Source organism: Onthophagus taurus, chromosome 10 (genome assembly GCF_036711975.1).
Source record: "Onthophagus taurus isolate NC chromosome 10, IU_Otau_3.0, whole genome shotgun sequence".
In the NCBI taxonomy this organism is placed as follows: domain Eukaryota; kingdom Metazoa; phylum Arthropoda; class Insecta; order Coleoptera; family Scarabaeidae; genus Onthophagus; species Onthophagus taurus.
Window position 1 is genome coordinate 3,616,917 of NC_091975.1, and position 23,707 is coordinate 3,640,623.

At 30.2% G+C, this 23,707-nt stretch overlaps 2 protein-coding genes and 1 long non-coding RNA gene across 3 annotated transcripts; 1 reads left to right on the plus strand and 2 right to left on the minus strand.

The window, feature by feature from the left end:
* Positions 1–4: 4 nt before the first annotated feature.
* On the minus strand, positions 5–18,629 carry LOC111428107 (serine-rich adhesin for platelets). Its single transcript, XM_023063505.2, has 7 exons — positions 18,100–18,629; positions 14,013–14,192; positions 11,240–12,978; positions 9,972–10,805; positions 3,266–4,088; positions 2,008–2,136; positions 5–1,617 (listed from the first exon to the last, which is right to left on the minus strand). The coding sequence occupies exons 1-7, from the start codon at positions 18,230–18,232 to the stop codon at positions 542–544; spliced, it is 4,914 nt and encodes a 1,637-aa protein (XP_022919273.1). The 5' UTR covers positions 18,233–18,629; the 3' UTR covers positions 5–541.
* LOC111428119 (uncharacterized) lies at positions 6,686–7,335 on the plus strand. Its single transcript, XR_002708036.2, has 2 exons — positions 6,686–6,947; positions 7,023–7,335. It is a non-coding gene; the product is annotated as an uncharacterized lncRNA (long non-coding RNA).
* A 411-nt stretch (positions 18,630–19,040) lies between the features above and the next one.
* Positions 19,041–20,094, minus strand: LOC111428117 (putative odorant receptor 85d). The gene is made up of 4 exons (XM_023063523.2): positions 19,972–20,094; positions 19,796–19,900; positions 19,586–19,741; positions 19,041–19,531 (listed from the first exon to the last, which is right to left on the minus strand). The coding sequence occupies exons 1-4, from the start codon at positions 20,062–20,064 to the stop codon at positions 19,469–19,471; spliced, it is 417 nt and encodes a 138-aa protein (XP_022919291.1). The 5' UTR covers positions 20,065–20,094; the 3' UTR covers positions 19,041–19,468.
* Between the last annotated feature and the right edge of the window lie 3,613 nt (positions 20,095–23,707).

Below are 23,707 nucleotides of genomic sequence, written 5' to 3' on the forward strand. Positions count from 1 at the left end.
ATAATTGCTTTTTATTGAAGTTTTTATTGCATCATTCCTTTAAATTTCTTTTTATCAATCAAACTAATTTTTTTTACAATATAGAAATTTTACAACCACACAAGAGACGAAAACGCACAAAGAATTGGTGTTAAAAAATTTTTTTTACCCCAATATTACCGTTTTCTCATTTTATTTTATGTGTTTATTTTATTTTGAGTCAACTGCAAAAATTCACGATTATTAAAAAATATTTTATCAACAATTATGTTATGTATATTGGGTTGCCTAAATGATTCTGTCAAAAATCATCAAAAATCTTAACCTAAGTTTTAAAAGATTATTAAAAATGCTTTTTTAATAATCGTGTATTAATTTTAATTAAAATGAGCAATATTTTTTTAGCGGATATTCAACAACAAGCTAAGTAATAGATCACAGGAAGGGGACAATTCCTTTTTTTAAAGAACGTCTTTTATATTCATTTAATTTAATATTTAAATAATTATCTCTATTTTTTTTATTTTTTAGTTTTTTTTAGTTATTTTAGTTATCTTAGTTATCAGTCTTCAAGAATGTCCACTGTACGAACTCTGACTCCTGCTTTAACTAATTTTTCAACATTTTCTGGGTCCGATTCCGGCATAATAATGCACATAAAAGTTTTCCCAGTGATTAAATCTTTTGGATAAACTGTAACCGCTTTAAATTTTTCCAATTGGCCATCAACGTACGTTTGTAATTGTTGAAATACTTCTGGATAATGTTTTCTTAACGAAACACCTCGTTGCCTCAAATGTTTTTGAATGTTTCCGAAGCTAATCTCTCGATTTCTTTGCGAAGTTGAAATATTTTTGTTAATCATGGGTTGCGATGTTAAAATTAAAGTTTCCGGGAGGGTTTCGGAGTCTTTTTCCGGAATATTAACCTGAATTTCCTTGCTTAATCGCATTTTTGCGCATCTTGAGACTAATTGTCGTTCCCATTTTACAGCTCCGGCTGCGGGTGCTTCGGATATCACGCAAACGGAGACGTAAAGAACTAATTTCGAATCGGGATTATAATTTTTACACATTCTTACTAATTCGGTGTAAAGTTGTGTTCCCATTTCTGATGGTAAAAGATCTTTCCAAGAGATGTAAGTTAATTCACCTAAATTTTCTAAGCCGCCGTCTTTTAAAAACTTTTCAACCACCTCGGGGGTTGGAAAAAAACACTTTACAGCTCCTGAGCCTTGCGATAAAAATCCACGTCGTGCAATAATTGATAAATGCCGTAAAGTTTCCGGTTTTTCTTTGGCGGCAGCAATCGCTTGGCGACAAAGAGATCCAACTCGTGAAAATAAACATGTTTTTCGGTGCTTTTCCCAATGCGCTCTCCGACAAGAACGTGAACAATACGTGTAGGTACAATTGTGACAATTCTTGAAAGCTTGGCCTTCGGCTGTTGATGCCATGGCCATTTTTCCGCATCGCGAATATCTGCAGCGAAGAACCGGTGATGAATCGAAACTTACTCGGCGCGATGCTGATGATGGTCTTGAAACCGGTTCGTTTCCTTCGCTGCATCTTCTAAAATGATCTGATAAGCGACTTTCGCCTTCTTCACGTGTTGGGCTGGTATTAGCTGACGCCGTTACTAAAAAAAATAATTAATTAAATCATTGATGAAACAATCCTAACCTTACTCAAAACATCTATCAAACATTTATTCGAACCTAATAGTTTTAAAAAAAATTAAAAATAGTTTTCAACTTTATCTACTCAAGATTTGTTGTGGAGAAATATGCGGAAATGTGTCTAAGCAGTTTAAATTTATCTCCAAAAATAGTAAAATTCGCTTTGTGACGGTTTTAGATTTCAAGTTAAGCTTAAGTTTAAGTCGTAAAGCGTTTCCGCAGTCACGGTCATTATTCATCTTGGAAACGGTCAGAAATAATTTCTAAAACTATTTATAAAGTAAGATTTATTAATAATCGTTTCTGTTCTTTCTAAATTTTTTTAAACGAAACTTACACATGTCTCCTACCTTGGAGACTGGGACTTGGAGCTCTCGTAGACGATGGAAGGCCTAAAAGCGAATCTAAGACGTCTTCGAGCGTTGTTGAACCCGGAGATGGCCGAACCGTCGTTTCTTGATTAAGAAGGGCTGAGAAATCTGATTAAACATTTTTTTTGTTTAAAAAATAAATTGATGGTTTGAAAATGTAAAATGAAATAAAACAACGTAAATAATGACAAAAATAAAACAATTTATTGTAAAACTGTACATGCATAACTTAAATACTAATTCGAAGTTATAATTAATAAAATAAACAATAAAATAATAATAATATAAAATGGAGGGGGACAAATAAATAAGTTGATAAAAAATCTTTTTTGGTATTCAAAGAGAGTAATAAGCACCTTGATAAGTATAAAAAGTTATAAAAAAGCACCGCAAAAATAAGATGTAGAAAAAATTAAAATTGTTAAATAAATAAGAATCACGCTCTAATATTTTCAATATAAACACAACTTAAATCAGAAAAACCTTACAAAAACCGTTATTTTATTATTATTATTTTTTTTTCGTTTTAATCAATTAATTAATAATAATAATACAAGTTGTATAATATAATAAAAAGATTAAATATAAGTTTTGTAACAAATATTTACACAAAAAAACATATTAATAATTAATTAATAATAATAGATAATAATAAAAAATTCAAATAATAAATTTCACGTTCTCATCGCTCATTATTAATTAGGTACTCGATTTAATAAGGCAAGGTTCAATAAATCTTCGTCTTCTTCTAAACAAAACATTTTCTTTTAATTTATAGTATTGATTTAATTTTAATTAAAGCTTTAAATCCAATTTTCCTTTTTTTATCAAAAAAAGTAAATTTAAGTAAAAGTTATCATAACCTTCACAATTTACTTAATTTTGTAAATAGTAAGGTGATAGGTAAAAGAAAAAATACATTTTTTTACAAACTAAATGATATACAATTTTTAAAAATATATTTACAACAAAAAAATTATTAGTTATTGGATAATAACTTAAAGTTAGGCAACCAATCAAACATTTTTTACTTGTCAAAGTCAAGAATCTAAAAGAACTACATACGTCACAATATGTGTCACTCTCAATCAGCTGCTGTGGTTTTTGTGACTGTCAAAAAAATTTCTAACCTAACTTTTTTTTATTTTTTACTTATTGCAAGTTATTACCTTTAATTCCAATAACCAATTTTTTTTTTAATCTCAAAATCTTTTAAATTAAGCGTGTACAGACTCACCATTATGCGTATGTAATTCCAATCTTAACGAAGAAGGTGGGATTGGAGTTGAAGATTGACTTTCGGATAATGTGATTGGCGTTCGAGGTGAATCCAACGGTCTCGTTCCAACGAACGAACTTTCCAACCAACATAATTTTTGACTACCCCTCGGACTAACGGAACGACTCCTTTGATGTTGATCGTTACCAATTTCATTGATTTCTTTTTCTTCGTCCGGTTTTAAGCCGCTTACGTAGTGAACGATAGCCGAGGTAACCTCTTTAATTGAAGTTTGTATTTCGGGACTTTCCCCTTCATTACTCAAATTTAAATTTAAATTGTGACCTTGAGAGTGATTTAAAATTGAACTAGCTAATCTTTCGGCTGGCGTTCTTGGTCTATTTAAACGCTCTTGTGATCTCCAACCTAAATATGGTTGTCTGTAACTAAAACTATTTCTTAAACTCGAACTCGGGCTGATTGAACCGTTTGGTTGATGCCCCCTAGCGTTAAAACTGCTTCTCGTGGAAGCGCATGGTGAAGAAGCCGTTGAATTTAATTTGGATGTTGACCATCGTACGAATGGTTGATTTTGTGGTGTTGGGCTCAAAATGACTGGGGATTGTGTGTTTGAACCTAAACTGCTTAACGAAGTTGTTTTGCTGTTAGTTCCCGTCCATCTTGTTTCTCTACAAGGCGATTTTTTCAGGAGAAAACCTTCACGAGGAACCTCCGCTTGTTTATACCAATCAGGTACAGTTAATTTTTGTAACGAACGTTGTACTCGAAGTTGATGTTCGGACATCACACGCTCACCTTTTTGAAGTTCATTTTCAGGAGGCTGAAAAAAATTAATAAAATTTAAAAAATTACCGCCATCTATCAATCAATTACCAAATTTTGATTCAAAATTATTTTTATCCGATTGAAATGATCGTTATTTTTCGAAAAGGCGTCGTTTAAATTATTTTGAATCGACTCCAAAAGACGGACAATTTCTTTTAAATTATCAAAATTAAAATTAATCATTTGGGTTTAATTTTTTTACGATTTGATGGAAAATTATAATTAACCTAAAAAACCTTCACGTCAAACGTCAACTGTAATGACTGTAACGAGTGCAACGATTTGGCAAACAACCCGAAAAGCCTAAATTTAAAACGGAAAAACAGGAAATTGAGTTCGTTTCTTAAAAATGGATTTCTAAAAAATCGATTTCATCTTTTACATTTTGATTTTTTTAAATAATTTTCGTAAAATTAGGGTTTTTTAATCTTTCTCGGTTGGTACGAGATAATGTGTCAAATGTCAAAATACATGACAAAAAATAATTAAAAATTTGAAGTGAAATAAAGCACTGATTCTTAGTTGAAGAACGAGGCCCCACGCGAGATGGAATTTCTTGCATGGAAATTTAATCCCACGTAGTCTTAATTGCGGTAAATCATGATCGAACCCACGTAATTTTATAAGATAAGTTAACTACCCACATTATTTATATTAAAAATTGTAAACTAAACATTAAAGCAAATAAATATCTTTAAAAAAAGATTATTGAATCAAGTATATTTTTGTCTTCTTACATCATTAAACATGGTTATGTAAAACTAAGAGTCATAAGAGACGTCGCATTTTGAAATGCAAAATAAAATACGACGACAAAAAAAGTTCTCCTGCAATTCTATTATGTTACAAAGGATATTGCGTGGATTGTTTCGCATGTGTTATTGTTGTTTTTGTTTCTTATAAGGTCATGGTTAATTGTATTCAAACTAACCTTAAAAATATCTTGTAATTTGACCCATTCACTTTTATAAAAATCTTCAGGTAAAAAACCCGGCAATTCAAATCGAAAAGACATCACTTTTCTCGACAAATAACACTTTTAGACTAAAAAAGATTGTTCATTAACCAATTACATGAAATTAATGTAGGAGTTTTAATTAACTCCAATAATCGTTAACCTTTTAATTTACGCGCGAAATATAAATTTTTAGTTAGTCACTAACGCCATCTTTTGTTGGATAGCGTTAATTAATAAAAATATATAACAACCTGGAGATCAATAACAACTAGAACTAACACCAAAATCTAGAATTAGAAAGTTTCGGATTTAACTGTGCGTCTTCACACTATTTCTTGACGTTTTCTATAAGACAAGACAAAAAGTTTCCTTCAAGACAAGATTTCTTGTCATGTCGCACCCTAGTCTGAAGACGCACGGCTAAACCCGAATGTTTCTAGTTCTAGGTCTGGTGCTAGTTCTAATGACAGTGCTGGATACTACCAGGTTATTATATATTTTTATTGAACTAGAATCATTCAGTGATTATATGTATATCAACAGATGGAGTTATATTTATTTATTAATTAAAATCTAGATGGAGTTGTTTATTTAGTTTGAACCATAGTGATGTATGAGTGAAAAGAAATTTGTAGTAAAATTAAAAATTTCAAAATCATCATGGTGAATTTCTTCAGAAGTTATCTGAACTATATTGGCGAATTTTTCGGTGAGGACCGAACGAAAGTAACCCCTGATTATAAAATGGTTCGTTTGATACAAAACGAAAATTACTTACAAGCAGGGAAAGAAATATTGAAGTATGTCAAAATTGGACAAGATTCAGCAACTTCACCAAAATCATCATGATAAAACTGTTAATTATGTTTAAAACTGAAACAAATTAAGTTTTATGCAATAAATTAACATTAAAAAAAACTAATTTTTATTAAGTAAATATTTTCAAACAATTTATAAGATTAAACCTAGTGATTATAGCGTGACGTGTTAAAATACCGATATGTAATAAGCTTTGGTCGTATATGGTTGTAGGGATCGTCGATTCAATTTGTTTGGAGACTCGGGAGTCACATTTCTCTTTCGATTTTTGTTAGTGAACGTGACCATTTCAAGAAACGATCACGAAAGATAACATTTCTTGTTGTTAAGGTACCGTTAAAGGCCCCACAAACACATCGTAAAATCTAATTTGATAAATTAAATTTTAAATATATTTCTAAATCAATTTGTATTTTCATATTCACTACGCGTTGAAGAAACGTGTTAACCTTATCGAGGGCAAAACGGTCGTGTAAGCAGCGATTAAAATTCTTTAAACATTAAGTTCAAAATGAAAACTGTATAAGTAAAACTTCATTTGCATACGAATGACTCAAAAATAACGTCATTTTCACAGACTTATAATATAAGCCGGTAAAGTAGATTTCTATAAACATTTTATAAAGTATTGATTTAATTAATAATTTGTTTTAAAAAATGGATCAAAACACAGCAACCAAAACAATAATAATTAATAAATAAATTTTGATTTTAATTAAAAAGCTAAACACTCAATTCAACAACTCTTACCTTTACTTTATAATTATTTAATTCGGGAATCTGGAGTTAGAAGAATTCGGAAGCTTTTTTCTAAATAAAATACTATAAAAATAAAAATTTGATTATTATTTTACTTTAAAATTAAATTTTATTTAATAATTATGTCTTATTTCATTTCGTTGCTAATTTCAGTTAAATTAAGTTCTATCAAATTTGACACCACCTAATTAGTTGACACGTCATTCGACCTAGTTTTACAGTAAAAAGCGTCAAGAGACTTAAAATTCTTAAAACTTTACGCCTATTATGTTAAAGAATTACGCCCAGAGTCGAGAGGAGGTGTTAAATATTCATAAGGTGTTAAGAAATTTCTTAGAATTTTGCCGCAAAAATTATCTCAAAAATTTATAAAGTTGATTTATTGATTACAAGGCAGGAAAAAAATGGATTTAAACTTATCAACGCCTCGTATGGTAAACGAATAAACGATTACGACAGTAATAATAATCAAGCTGAGGGCCCTGTAAACGTAACCGCAGATGGTGTAACTCTGGCAGCCGGAAGTTGGCCTCTCGGGTGCCTTGTGGCATTTGTTATTCTACGTACGTACACAATGGTCTTGGTCTAAATTAAACCGATCATACTGGATCGTCCTCAGTGGAATGTCAAAGCTGATTATTCGAATCAAAATTGAAATGTCAAAAACTGAGGTTATGTAAAAATAATTAAAAATGTACTATGTTCACTTTGTTGATAATTTCAATTGTGTTTTGATATCATTAACATAACCTAAATTATCTGTAAACTTTTTTTTATAGAATTATCTACTTTTATAGTATTGCGCTTTCAAACAAAATTAGAAAATCCATCTGTTTGCAATTTACAATCCCTTCCGCAACATTAACCCAAATCAATTTACTATTCAGAAACCCGAGACAGTCGCGAAAGTGTTTATAATTAATGCGGCGTGCGGTTTTAAAACGTTTCTCATCGACCTTTTAATTAATCAAAAAAAATATTAAACCAAAATATCGTTATAATTCATGATTAATGCGAAAAAATGATTAATATCTCAAATTCGCGCTAAAATTGCCACGTTTGTAGTAAATAAAATAAAACCGAATGGTTTTAATAAAAAAAAATCATAATTTTTCGTTTAACTCTTTATTGAACCATAACGACACCATAAAGAGACGAGGGTCACTGACATCGAGATATACACACTCAATCCATTATTCGTACGCTCGTTTTCTTCGCGCGAAGAGTCTCTCACTTGAAGAGACCCTCCTCAATGAATAAACCACTCAAAAGGGACTCTTTGTTTTTTATTTATTATTTAATTTTTATAATTGGAAGCGATGAGTCATATGATCAGCCAGATGTATTTGAAAATGAGAATGGGCGTTGATTTTGTATTTTTTCGCCAAATTAAATCTTGGCAGATAAACAGAACCTTGCTTTCACGGTGTAATTGACCTCGGGAAAATGGTCGGGTTATCTAAAATTATTCTTAGTGTTTTCCCTTGGCAACTAAAACACTCTCTGACGTAATAATTCCTTGAGAGCATACCTATTCTTTTTTTCTATTTTAACTGTATCTAGGAAGTAGATAATTATAGAATCAAAATAGAAAGTTTTTTCTTTTTATTTAAAATTCTAAATAAAATGTGTTTAATTTATTGTTGTTTAATTTATTATCTCTTATTAGCATTGAAGGTGCGGATTTAAAACGGTTAGAATCCTTGGAGGTCGTTTTTGCGGGTTACGGGCGGTTCGTAAATAGGTCAAAGAATGAAAGAGCTCTCGGCTATTTGCAGCCGGTTGTTGTTGACGTTGTTCTTTTCTCTACGAGGAGAAGCACAAAAAATACAAGATCGTTTCAAGTTTCAAAGCTCAAAATTGCTAAGTTAGTTATCTCAAAAGAAGGAAACAATTTAATGCAAGTAATATAATAATTGAAAATTTGATTATTAAACTTTGTGTGAAAAAATAGTAAGCCACACCCATCTAACCAATTAAGAAGTATCTAGAAAGTGACCTTGAAAGAAAAGTTTCCTAGGTACAATACGAATTGGCAGCATAGAATCAAATGTGGAAACAGAACATAGAAACTCCATAGAAATTCATTTATAGAACATTCTTGAGTCCAGTGATTATGTGTCAGACGAATTATGGCCCCATTCGGGATGATGATTTGAGACAGATCCGCACAACTGAAGTAAGGAAGGCCAGGCTTAGATGGCTTGGCCACATGTCGGTGGTAAGAAGAGCAAAAATCCGAGGGTCTACGACTTCCAGGACAATAGGTATGGCAACAGTACAAATTAGCACCATCTAGTTGTCGTTGTGAGTGTTTCCAGATCGACACATTCTTTTTAATTGTGGCTTTGATAAGGTATGGAGTCCAGAATAACTTTGCGTTCTCTGTATTTTGCGAAACACACAAACATATTTTGAATGAAATATTATTAATTCCCATTATTATGATTGTATAACTTTTTAATTAAAAATTGACGGTTTTTTCGAAACTTGCAACAGTAAATAATCAAAAAAGAACCGAATCTAATCGTACAAAACCATTGAGTTGCAGAACCAATGAACCAATTTCAATTGAAAACTTTCGAAGTTAAAATATATCAAAACGGCAAAATCATTGTTTTATTTCCGTTCGATTCGTTTGTAAAAGAGGCTTTGAAAATTTGTTTTGTTCGAAAGAAATTCTTTCACGTTTTTTTTGAAAATCCCGTTAAGTTAAATCACATTAAATAGAGGTCGGGGATTTTCATTCCCCGACTGAGGAGAAAAGGTCAATTTTGTTTTTAAAACCGGCCTTAAAACAGTTTTAAATATAGGGCACGGGTTTATAAATAAGTTTAGAGAGCGGTTGGTGTTTATTTATTTTCCGAAAATTCCACGTTCAGAAAATTCGAGCTAAAATTATTTATAAAAAAAACGAAATTTGAGATCAAAATGTATATTATAAAAACGGTTTTTAACACCCCCATTTGGAAGCTTTACGGAGCTTTAAGTCCCGTTTGTTTTTAAAAACGACACGTGTCCCGGAAGTTGCACAATTTATTCCACATTTGGTTTCGTTACGACTTATAACGTGCCGGTATTGCTTCTGGGAGTATTTAAATAATCAAAGATAAACATCCAGTGAATGATAAATTATGCATGTTTGCATTTTATCGTTTAAATTGGTTTTTTGATAAGAATTTTTTTCGTTTTGCGATAAGAATGTTTTAACATCAAAATAATTTAATTTGTACGAAAAGTGAGGTTAGATTTTGAATAATCAAAATTTTTCAAAAAATTACTTTTAATACCAACCCAAAAATGTTAAAAAAATAATTAATTGAGAAAAAGAAATTAACTTACCTCAACAACCTTAAGATTCTGTTTATCCAGTAGAAATTCCATGGATTTATGTGGTCTTCCTGTGTGTTGTGGGGCTTTGAGACCGGAAGATGGAGCCTCGGCCCCCAAATTCATTAGACTTCGCGTTTTCACATGAGCCCCACTGGTGATAACCGTCACCTCCGTGTCAAGGTCCGTCTCGATCAACCCCATGGGCTGCTCCATAGGTCCACCACCCGAAGAATCAATACCCTCGTCCCTTTCGGTGTGCCGCCCCCCTGTCAACATCGTCGCAGGCGCACCCACCACCATATCCGGCCTTCTTTTAACGCATGCTCCTACAACCCTTGGTCCACATTTCGGAAGCGGCGGTTTTGATATCAATTTCTTCTCATCAACTACAATTTCTTCAGGTTTTTGATCATTCTCAATAGGATCTTTTAATGGGATATAAATGTAATCTGGTTTTGTTGCAAATAAATTTTGATTTTCGCTTTCTTCTGGGTTCGTTTTGATTGGAATTTTTTTTTTGTGTTGTTTTTCATTTTTATTTCGTGATGAAAAACGAAAACTTGCGAGACGCGAGAAGAAACCGCCCAATTTGGTGGCTTTCTTTGAACTTCTATGCGCGACGATGGGTTCCATTGCACTGGTCGCTGTTGGTTCTTCCACTTCTTTGCCGTTTGAAATCGCCACGTGACTGGTGGTACTTTTAGTGGTGGGAGCGGCGGTGTTATTGTTGTAAACACTCGGTGATGTTGAGTGGGTTGAGTGAGTTGAGAGTACGGTATGTTTATATTGAACACCATCACCGTCCGTATATGTTCTTTCAATTTCCGCACCAGCATGACAATTCTTTAAAATGTTAAAAAAATGAAATTATAAACTAAAATATAAACTGATAAACTATAAAAATTAGTTTTGATTCTTCTAATTTACCTAAAGGCAACAATTATTACTTATTAAACGAAATATTTACGATTAAAACTTTAAAATTAAAATTCTTTCAATCAAATTGACAATGACATAATAAACCAAAACCGAACTGAAGTTTGCACAATCAGTTTTATTATTTTAATTTCTTCTTAAATATACAAAGTTTTATTTAAAATTCTTATTTTATTCATAAATCATTAAAATTTATTCGTTATATCTAATAAATTAATGCAAAATCGATCAAAAATTAATACAAAAAAAGGTCGCAATTATAACCGATAGATGGCAGCATCAAACAGTTATCTAATTACCAAATAGTTTATTTATTATAATTTTTTTATAATTAAACTCACCTTGCTATTTCTTCTTGATACGTTTGGTTGACTAATCGAGTGCCTAGGTCTTAAGGGGACAAAAGTATATTCCTTATCTCTTAAATTAATTGTTTCAGCATTTCCAACTTGAACCATATCCGATAATAATTCCGGTTGACTCGAACTTGAATAAAAGCGATTAAAATTTGGTCGAATAGGTTCCGGCTTAATTAATTTTATTTCATTATCATCGACAATTTCATTAATCGGAGTCACATCATCATCACGATTAATTTTATCATCTTTAAACGTTACGTTTGAAGATAAACTACTCGAATCTTCTCTTTCCGTTGATAAACTATCGTCCCTCCAATTAACTTCGGATACAATCGGACAAAAATGGACACCTTTTGATGATGTCGAACCACTGAATGATCTTGTAAAGCTTAAGTTTTTTGATTCATCGTTATCAGAGCTTGTACTTGTTGTGCTTTTATTAGCTAAAGAACTTTTTCTCGGTTGTTCACCACCGAATGAATTCCTTTTTAATTTTTCATCATCGTAATCATTTTTGAAATCGACGGTGAGGTTGGGAGTGCTTTTAACGTTTCTTTTTTGGTTATTTTCGTTTGTTAGTGATGAAATTAATATTATCTCGTTAAAACTTTGTTCTGATATAGCTTTTAAAATTTTTTTATCAAATTCTTTGATGTACTTATAATTTTGTTGTTGATTCTCTTCGTTATCACTAAAATCAATCGTATTTTTCATCGCTTCTAAATAAGAACCTTCCCTTTTATAATGTAAGTCATTATTTTTATCTTTTTTCTTAAATTTCTTTTTCGTTTCCATCGTTTTTTTGATGTTAAGATTGATTAAATCGAAATTCTTTGTTGCAATCGATTGTTGGTTTTCCCAAAATTGTTTTTCTGTTAAATTTAAATCTTTAGGTACACTTGAAGTTAATGCTGAGGAACTTGTGGGTATACTGAGTGTGAAAAGGTTTGGTTCGCTTGTATATTTAGATTGTGGACGAATAAATTCCTGTTCTAAATTTAAAGCCGCCGCCGCAGGTTGAGTTTTAAAATGGTCTCCGACTCTTATGGAATGTTTGTTAACCTTTTCATATTTATCTAAAATTGTTAAATCTTGATAGCTAACTCCGAAGTTACCGGAAAAGCGGTTTTGAAACATTTCAAAATCGTAAGCTTTAAATTTTTTAATATTTTTATTAATGTTCGGATTACTATTGGATTTATTTTTGTTATTATTTTGGAAAATATGATCACTATAACCACTATCTTCACTTAAATTCTCAAACGATATTTTATTTTTTAAACCATCGAAGCTTCTCCATGTTTTCATGCTTTTCGAAAAAGTTTCTTCACTTTCTGTTGAGTCACTGCCTGAATTCGAATCTTCAACGCTTCCATTATAAAATAACGAATCTCTACTTGCTTTATTTTTATTTCCATCGATCTTTAAGATAGTCTTAAAATAATCAGATTCTGGTTGTTCTTGATTATGCTCATTTTTTGTTAGCTCTGGATTTGATTTTCTTATTTGTCGTTCGGATTCAAAAAAATTATTAAAAATACTGGGTGAACTACTTGAGATATCTTGACATTGTTTTTCTAAACTCTCGAATTGTATTAAACTGCTCGATCTACTTAATGATTCATGTATTGAATCATCATCGCTTAATGTTGATGATAAATCTTGACGACGCCGTTTTGATGGACATGCTAATTCTCGCTCCGAACTGGATTCAATTTGACCTAAAACAATAAAGAATAACGATGTAAAAGTGTTTTGAAATAAAAATAAATAGAACACTTTTTTCTTGTTAAAAAGATGAAACTTTCTGTGTACTGGACGGTTTCTAAAGGAGTATTTTGTTCCGGAAATGTCAACAGGTATCTCAGGTACTTTAACTATTCAGAATTTAGAGCAGGGGTTTCACAATGAGACTAAAATAGATATAACAAAAGGATTTTTTATTTATTTTTCTTGGAACATTTATTATAAAAATAAAAATTAAGTTGGTATGGATGATTTAAGAAAAAAAGATGATCTTAATACTTATTTTTCTATATAAATAACTTTTGATATCCATCTAAAAGTGACACCGTCCAATTTAAACTTAAATTGAATAATGCTTCTTCCACATTGAAGCAGTAAACAGTATCCCGTTTGCCAACAACGATATAATCGGTTTTTGCCGTCGTTGATCATTAATAAATTCGAAAGGACAGGAAACTATTACAACCGCGTTACGGCTGTATTTCTATTTTCTAAGATAACGAGAGCAGAAATGATGCCCTGAAACTACATAACTTAGTTTAGAATGTCGCTATCTATGTTAGTTAATTAATAATGTTGTAATAAACCATTTTAATTAATTAAGAATTAGTATTTATTAACATTTTAAATGATTTAATATAGGCAACTTAATATACGCATCTGTATTTTAGGTTGCATAACAACCGATTTTTTTTTCTTTTCTTTAAATTTTTAGAATAAATTGATTAAGAGGATTAAGAGAAAGTTTTCTTTTCTACTATTGTGCGTGTAAATTACAATCGGTCAACAAAGAATGAGGAAAACGTATTTAAAAAGAATTCTCTAAAGAAAAATAGGAAAAGCATACCCATTGTTACAACGTATTTAAATTAAAATTTCTTTTCTACCACTAAATATTACTATATTTAAATCATTTTAAAAATTATTATATAACGCCCAGTAAAAGTATTTATTACCAGGAAGGAAGCTTTTTTATGGTTTCTCGGGTTCAATGAAACTTGAATCTTACCTAAAGTATGGATTCTGATTACGGATCCAGATTCGGAATCGGTTGCGAGCCAACCAACCGGGGAATCTCTGGATTCTGAAAGATCGCTATCCGATCGTAAGTCATCTGAAGTTTCTTCTTGAATCGTTTCGAGATAAGCATAATGTTGACTCGCGTTTCCTTGTAAGAATAAGTCTGCATCTGAAATAAATTTTAACCTTAATTTAGTTTACATAACATGTTTCCCCCACCGTTAAATTCTTTTTAATTAGAACTGGAAAAAATTGGTTTGGTTTCACTTTCGGAATTACGTGTACCAAAACCAAAGAACTAAAATACGTGCATGTACATAGATGTGTTGGACGTGAAATGTAACCAACAAACCATAAACCCCGTAGCAATTAGTATTTTAAACGTAGCGTAACCGTGAATAATTGTTTAAAAAAATGTTATCGTTAAATTAAAATTCTTTGTCCTTCGATTTATTAATTTTTCTTTCAATTAACTACAAAAATTACCACTTTTTATGTTTTTATTTTCATTTTTAGTTTACTCAGTGCAAATAAACACTCAAATTCGTTTACTCAGCCGATTATAAAATCCTGTTATCACGTTTTACGTGTTATTTTTCGTTCATTCATAAAAAAATCGAATTTTTAACGTAGTAAACACATTTTACACGTCTTTTCTAACCGGAATTCGAAAAACTACGTTAATTTAATCAACAGGAAAACGCACTTTAAACAGTAAATAGAGCGTCAACGATAGATGATGTGTGAAAGGACGTCTCGAAATGTTGAGCAGAGAAAGGAGTCGATTTCTTCTTTTCGAAAAGTATGGAAATAACATAAAACTTTTTTGATGATTTTTTATACAAAATTAAAGGTTTTAATAGATTTGAAAATGTCACTTTTTTAGGTTAAGAGAAACGTCAAACGTTAAAACACACTTTGAGGTTATGAAGTTATTAGACTTTTTTATGCATTATGTATAATTAAATAAAGTTAATCAAATAAAATGGACCACCGGTACAAGGATAACTAAAGTCAGTATCATCGAAAAAATAATAATATAATTTTTGGATTGGAATTGCAACTAAATACGATAGATGGCGGTATTTTTAATCTTTATTAATAATTATGTTTAATTATTTCAAAATTGACATGGATTTTTAAAAGGTTGATTGAAAAATTGCAAAAACCTTGATTGTAAGTGGTCTTAGTGACGAAATCGGAAGCCGGTGCGTGATATTCGTTACACAACCGATTTAATGGAAGGTCGCTCACGATCTACAACAATTATTATTTAGTTAGATAGTAAGAAAGAAAGAACAATGAAGGATTCTGTCCTCCGGATTCTTCTACTCCGGTTTACCGTGGCAATCTTGTCTCTTTCTCTGTTTGTGGTCGTCTTTCTACCTTCCTCTTGGTGGTGATCATTTAAATTCTTACTCTGACCTTGCTTGAACCTGAGTTCACTCTCCTCTTTCATCTTTTCTTCATTATTTCTTTATTATTTCATTACCAACCATAAGAACAATCAGTATTTTGTATTTTTTTATGTAGAACGACTAACGGTAGATTTAAACCCACTCAAAATTCAAAATGAAAAAACAATTCGTTTATTATTCACGGTTTTCAGCGACCTCATTGATGCCAAAACTGTTTTCTTTTACTCTTTTTGTTTCAAATCTATTAGGGTACGCCACTGAGTCACGGGAAGAAGTAAAAAGCGAACACCATTTGACCTTTCTTGGTGACATTTAAAACGTTAGAATCGAGAATATTCTTCGTTTATTTAAAATATTAAAAGGTTTCCGAACCAAGAAGAATTTCATTAATGAAAATAGAAATTGATTTCGCAAATAACTGCGTTTCTTACTCTTATCGATGCTTACAAACCTTATAAACCATATGGTAAAGCATTTAACGATAAAGAAAAGGAGTCTTTGAATAGATGTCTTAAAGAGGTTTTGAAATTGCTCTTTTGAAACTCTCGTTTCAAGTTAATTTGGAATCGTTTGGAAACGTGTTATAGAGTTGAATGAGCTTTAAAACCGGTTTTTTGTTCTTAGAGAAATATTATTAAAGAGGAAAAAGAAAAGGAATTGTGTAATAAAAGTACGAAATAGAGAAACGTTAGTTAAATTAACATACAATGCTGTTTCTGCATTTTCTTTTTCCCTCCGCTTTTTTTTCGCATTAGTTCTTGTTTAATTTGGTATTCTTCGTTCGTTCTAAGAAAACGGAACGGAAATAATTTTACATTAATTTATTTATCAAGTTCAGCGAAATTGATTTAGTGATGATTAAAATAACTATTTTAGATAGTTATTTGTATATTTATAAATAAATTAAGATTTTAAGAATACTAATTAATTATTAACATAAAAATATGCTGCCATCTATCGATTTTAATTTCAATAAATTAAATGATTCAATTTTTGGTTAAATAACATGAATTAATTTGCAAACTGCGCAAATTTGATTCATTTATTTAAAAAATAATGCTTCAAAAATTATTTTTATAATTAAAAATAAATTAAATAAATTTTAATGTTTTATAATGTAATAACAATAACCTAACTTCATTATGGTTCGGTTTGTTATGATTGTGCTGTCAGTTTTAATTTCGTTAAATCCCAATTTTTAATCGTAAGTATTTCATTAAAAACGTCTACTTGAAATATAAATACCTTTTAAATCTTTTTTAGGGACGTTAATTTATCAAAGAAAAAAGGTAAGTGGAAAAGTTTTAATTTTACTTATACTTAAAACATAACCTCAAATTCTTCGACTTTTGACGTTTGATTTATAATTTTTTGAATAAGTGATTGTGAAATGGTAAAATGTGAAATTCGCTGTAATTGCGATTCAAATTACTTTATACACCTCAAATTACCTCCTCATCGGCAACAACTTTCTATCCTCATCGGGAATTCGTTCAAGAAACGATTCGATTACATGCTTCAAAATACTTCCTTTTATTTCTATCAATTTTTAAAGACTTATTCAGTTCTCAATAAGAATTAGAATGAAAAAAAAATGTGTTTAAATTGGTCATAAATTTGAATGAAAATATTAGTGATAATTGCTTAGTCAATATTTAGACTGGAAATGAGAACTTGAAAAGATCATAAGATGAATGAGTGTCGCTGAATAGTGCGGAGTACACGTGCAACAGCTGCACGTGAACAACGAGAAACGCCGGATAATATATTTTTAGTATTTAACTCGAACGTAAGCAAAAAAGAAATAAAAGTTAAAAAAATTAAAAAATAAACGAGGTGGTTATTTCCAGGAATGTCTGCAGTCTGGACATATATCTAATAAAAGAGAGGGAGTCCTTGAATTCCTCCACCTCTTCAACACTAAAACAACTCTTAAATTCCTCTTGGTATAGTTTTTGTTCCTTTTAATAGAACCAATTTTAATCTGAAAAATATTTCTTTTTTTGATATGAAGCTTTTATTATTTTATTATCTATTATATATGTTATCGCATGTCATTCTTATTAATTTTATAAATTCTAACCGTGGTAAATCCCGTTAATCTGGATTGATTTTCATATGACGTTATCTACTGCGTTAGTTGAAATGCAGTTGATGTCGTTTAATACGAGAGTTTCTGGGTGTGTAACCGGTACAGAATGTTGGTAACCGCACACACCTTCACTCGACGACGCCAGACAATCGTTGAGAATTCGAAAAATGAACAGTTTCGAAACCGGAGGTTCAACATTTATGAAATAATAAAAAATCAAGCTTAAAATTAAGCTTTATTTTGTTAATTTAATAATTTTTTTAATTAAAATTTGATATAAAACACGATTTATCATAAAAAAAGTAAACAAGATGCGATTACTGATATAACGTTAGTTCGCTATATCCGAAATCGGTTTTTGGGGATTTTTAAAGAAAATAAATCGCGTTTAAAAAGATTTTTAATGAATTTAATACAGGTATAGGTCGTTCGATAATAATTAAATTAAAATTTGCATTATTAATCGCTTGTCCTTGAATAAACTCGCAGACAATAATAATTTTTGCGCGCAAACAATAACACCAACCACAAAAACCTTCGAATTTTATATAGATTTTTTAACAAACCTGGATGTCCTAAGAAATCTTCTTTGTCTAAAAGTGTCATGGGTTGTTGAAATCCATAAGCGGGCAACCACGGATTACTTCCGTTTAAATCCACAGGTTGTCCTGGCCATTCGCTCAACGCTAAATCTTCCATCTCATCACCAACAACACACACACAACAACACCAACAACCTAAGAGTCATTCACTCGGTCAAAGAACGGTTTTTCGAAGACGACGCCATCCAAAGAAGTAACAAGAAGAAGAAGAAAGAAGGTAACACAGATATTTCTTCCTCAACACACGTTCTTTCAACACATTTTTAAATCACCACTAGAAGGGAACGATTATTTTAAGAAGAATCACAAACACGGAAAACACACTGAAAACTTCAAACTGATTCAATTATTTCGTAATCTTATCGTTGATTTTGATTAATTTTTTTTTGATAAGATTTTTTTTAATGATGGGATCTCGCGATTTGAAATCTTGCGGTATTTAAAACGCCAGCTAGCACCTATCTGTTTGGTCTTGAGTCTCGGTAACTAACTTACGGTGAAAGAGAAAAAAAAATTAACTGAAACCCGGAGTAGAGAACCGGAGGGATTTCCACGTGACCCGGCATCGTCCAATCGAAACCAGCACGTTTGAGACGGCGGGAGAACGATTATTTGGTTCTCTAACATTAAAAGAGAACGTCATCGACAATTTCAGGGCTAAAATAGCAATTATATTGTTAAAATTTCAAAGAAACAACAAGATTTATTGTTTTTATCTTAAAATTATTATTGGTATTTGTTAAAGCTAAAAGAATTAAAAGTTAAAGCGGTTCTTAAACAGGAAAAGGAATTACGCTGAATGAGTTTTGGGTAACGTTAAGTTCTTGTTGGATTTAGTGGTTTGAAACGTTAAAATTTGTTTAAAATTGGATTAAAAACAATATTTATTACTTTATTGCTTCGATAATACTTATAAATCAACTTAATAGTTATTATCTATTTTTATTTAAGACTTAATTAATTAAAGAAACATCAAATAGGCAACCAATTTTACACCATAACCTTTAATGTTGTCTATACAGTGAATTTCAATAAAAATATACAATAATCTAGCGCTGAATAACAAAACTAGACTAACACTAGACCTAGAACTAGAAAGTTTCGATTTTAGCCGTGCGTCTCTTAAGACGGAAACTCAGAGTTATCATAAGGACGTTAGCTTTTCCAAGCAAAAATTTTCCTTTGCAGAACTACTCAATGCCTGTACTATTAGGCTATGTTCTATTTTATGTGGGAAATTCTCGGTACACATATTAACTGTGAATCAGCTAGCTAACGAAATATGCTGCTAGTGCGAAATTAACAATTTAAATTTCCCGCATGTATTAAAAGGTTAATTGTCAGTATTAACTAATTGCTTTATTAAGGTTAAAATTGAAAAAATTGTTTTATAAATCTACAAAGAAACAATTTAAAACTATCAATTATAAGAGAACTCAAAAGAGCTTACCATAATAATACTTGTATTGTTAATGTCCGTTAACCCCATAGCGGTTAGTTTAGCCGGTTTTTGTGCCATTCTAAGAATAAATTGCATCCCTTGTTGAAAACTTTTATCACCAAAGTACCATTCGCTATCGTAAATTGCTTCAGCAACGGTTTCGTACTAAAATAATGATTAAAATGTAACAACGAAAATGTGCTTAAAATTAAACACTACATTATGTTCCAATACGCTTCCGTATACTCCATATATAGCAGCTTGAATTGAGAGGACCGAAATGTAAAGGCACAGTTTTATTGTTTTTGGTATGTCGTTATCTTCCTGCAATAGATTTTTATTTATTTTATTTAAATTTTCAAATATGATTTAGTTATATTTTAGGTTATACTTACAGTTTCTAATACGTATCCGATAAAAACTAAAGTAAGTATACTTAAAATAACTTGAATTCCTAAGCCGAATGAAAAAATGTCTTGGATATCCATAAAAAAGCTAAAAAACAAATAAAATTGTATATTTTTAAGAAGGTTACAACGTAAATAGAAAGTTTGACATTTTAAAAGTTAAATGAATACTTTTAGAAACTTACTTAGTTATTTTAATATGATGAGTAATACAATGTTTCAATCTTGCATTTATAATAACTTGATATTCTTTCGAATTATTTTTCTCGCCATCACTAATCGATGGAACTTGAGTAATACATTTAAGACATTCTTTTAATATACAATATTGTACGGAAACGTTTTGCGAGAAATAAACGAAAATGTGATCGTAATTTGCGTGCGATAATATGATCAAAATCTGCCCGATTAGCAGTGCAAGAAAAGTTAACTCATACATAGGAAACCAGTCAATATCAAATGGTAACCAAAGCACCGCAGGTAATTGTTTCCTTCCATCGGGAAATACAGCCAAAGGAAAAAAGCCCAATAACGTAGTAAGCACAAACGAAATATACATGTGATTTGAAAACATTTTGCTTATAATTGAACTTTGTCTTGATATTCTATCGTCTACGGCTTTATCTATGATGGATGTATCCCAGAAATCGTTGTCAATAGTATCGAACATTTTATTAATTTTGTTGTTGTAAATTAAACGAGAAATTAGTTTACTCATACCCTTAAAATAGAAAAGTTAGTTAATAATCAACTATAAACTGTTAACTCAAAAGAAGTTAATACACATCATTAATAACGTAAACGTTAACCTTCCAGTACACAATTGCCAATAGAAACTTGAACTAACACTAACATACATCGTACCTTTAGGCCAATAAAAATATACTACTACCTCGCGCTATCTAGTGCTACTTTATAACTATAACTAACTCTAGAACTAGAAAGTTTCGGGTTTGGTCATCTTTTTTACGCGTGTATTGAAAGGTTAATCTTGAAAGCTTAACTTATTGTTGTATATAAATAATAATTTTGAGTAATTTTCTTTCTTACTAAAAGTGGTATGAAAAAGGTTGCTGCAGCCGCCGAAAATAAACTGAAATTGTGTAAATTATCAATGGCGTATTTTCCTTGACAATAAGATAATACGACTTTGAGAATGAAGAAAAATATCCACAATTTGCGTTGTATTCCATATCCGCCATGTATCTTTGCGAATCTTCGCGATCCCGGCATTTTCTCCGCTAAAATTATCATCGTTTTATTCAATTATTATTTCAATTGAGCTATTTTACTTTGAATTTTGATGAATTTCTCTGGATACATCGTAATGTTTAATTTGGAACGCAAATTTAAACTGAATTTTCAATTTCAAATGAAATTCTTTTATATCGATAATATTTCTTGAATATTTCATGTTCTAAAACGATTTTGAATAAAAGAAATTGTAAAGTAGTGGTTTTGGAGGTGTAATTTTTAGAAAATTATTTATTTATTAGAGTAATTTTTGTATTAAAACGTGTTACTTAATTCTTTTTGAATTATTTAATTCGATGATAATCGATTTTTGATTCTCTCAAATAAATTTGTAATTATTATACATAAATAATTTATGTGCTTCGTGGTTATAGAACCAAAATAACACGTACGTGATGTTGGTTGCCTAATTAAAAATTAATATTTTAATTTTTTAAATATGATTTTTTTTTGGTGTTTTTATCTTTAAACAAGTTGATTTAATAGCAAACAATATTTAATCAATGAAAATTATCAGTCCTAATTTTAAAATCTATTCGCGTCGTTCATTAACTTTTAGATAACCCACATGGTTTTTTGTAAAGCTTTTTTGTATGTACGTTATTTAAAATTATTCTCGACCTTAATGATAAGTAGGGTCAGGGATAAACTCTCCTTCCCTCTTATCTATCAAAACTTTTTTTTTAAAGAAAATCTTAATATAAGTTGAGGTAATTTTAATAAACAAATTTCTTAATTCAAATTTTTGCTTTATTAATAGTAATATTTGATGGGATTAAACTTTAAAGTCGCATAAAGAATCAACGCGAGTTGTATAGTGACGCTAATTGATACGAAAATTACGAGATTTCAATCAACGTCAATCAATAAATTGGTTGTGAAGGTTTTTAATTTTCTAAAAATGCAATAATAAAATAAATTAATATTATGACCTGAATTTTAATTAAATAATCACGATTTTCCAAAAAAGAGAAACAGGAAATTAACAAAAATTTCTCTAGAATCAACAAGATTATTAGTTTTGGACATTGACCTTAACAAAAGGACAACAAGAATCGATACGATTTCGAGGACTTTATTAAAAATCAGCAAATCTTTTTAAAACTTTTTATTTATTTTTATCAATTAAAGCTATAAACTCGATTTTTATTTAAAAATCGTTTTAAACGAGTCCATACACGATCATTTACGTCGAATTTCCTTTAAGTTCCGGTTTGAATTTTTGGTTATCTGCTTTTAAAGATAAATTCATCGCGTTCGTATATACTTAATTTAAAGATTTTTTAATTTTTTATAATTACATATAATAAATTAATGTAAATAAATTAAAATAAATAAATGGCACTCGTTTTCTTCTTTTCGTTTTTGGTTTGTCGTTTTCGATTTAATTTCGATTTAACACCTTGATGATTGTCGATTTGGATCGAATAAAAACTTATTTCTTCATAATGATAAATTTTTCATCGTTTTCTTGTTTTCATCTTCCAGCATAAACTAATTTCACTTGGTTTATTTTCGATTTTCCCCCAAAATTGTTCGTATTCGAACAATTTTTCGCACTATTTACATTTTTCTTGTTGTTATTATTTTTGGTTAATTCACGATGCAAAAATTTGTCGATAACTTGACGAATCGTCGAATGTTTTCTATTAAATGGATTGGTATACATGTTCTTCTTTAAATTTGTTATTCACACAAAAAAAATTTGTTAGCGCACTCTTTTTCGTTTAATTTACGAATCGGTTATGAAGAAGTTGGTTCGGAACGAGTTGCTTTTATACCGCGTTTTTGAGCCGCGGGGAATCCGCATTTTAGACCAACAAAACGTTAAACGACGTCGATTGAAGGCCAATGTCATCCGCGGATACGTGGAGGAGGAAGAGGAGACTTTGTGACGTCAAACATAAAAGTTAATAGAGAAAAAAGCATGTGGAACCCGAATTTCTTCTTCTCCGAAGCGAAATTAATTATTTACATTTTAGAAGTGTTTATAGGTTTTTTTTTCTTTTTTTTTGCAAAAAAGAAAACTAAATAAATTATACTTAGTTTATTTATTGTAATTTTAAGTCAATATTAAATAGGACGCCAATTTTTTTAGGTTAAGTGAAAACGTCAAATTACTTGTTTTGAGGTTAACGTAAAATGTCATTATTGACTTGAATTAATAATACACATTCGCGTGAAGTTGGGTTAAACGTTAACGTCAAAAAATAAAAAAAATTCGTTATAAAAAAATTTATAATAATAAAAACTGTAATTAATAATGTATGCTACAATGTTGATACGCGAATGTTTTTTAGCATTACATTCTTTTTGTTGAAATTTCCTCGTAAACGATTAAAACGTCAAATTACTTTTTTGAGGTTAACGTAAAATGTCATTATTAACTTGAATTAATAATACCCATACGAGTGAAATTGGGTCAAATGTTCAAAAAATAAAAAATGTTAGAAAAACTTTATGATATTTT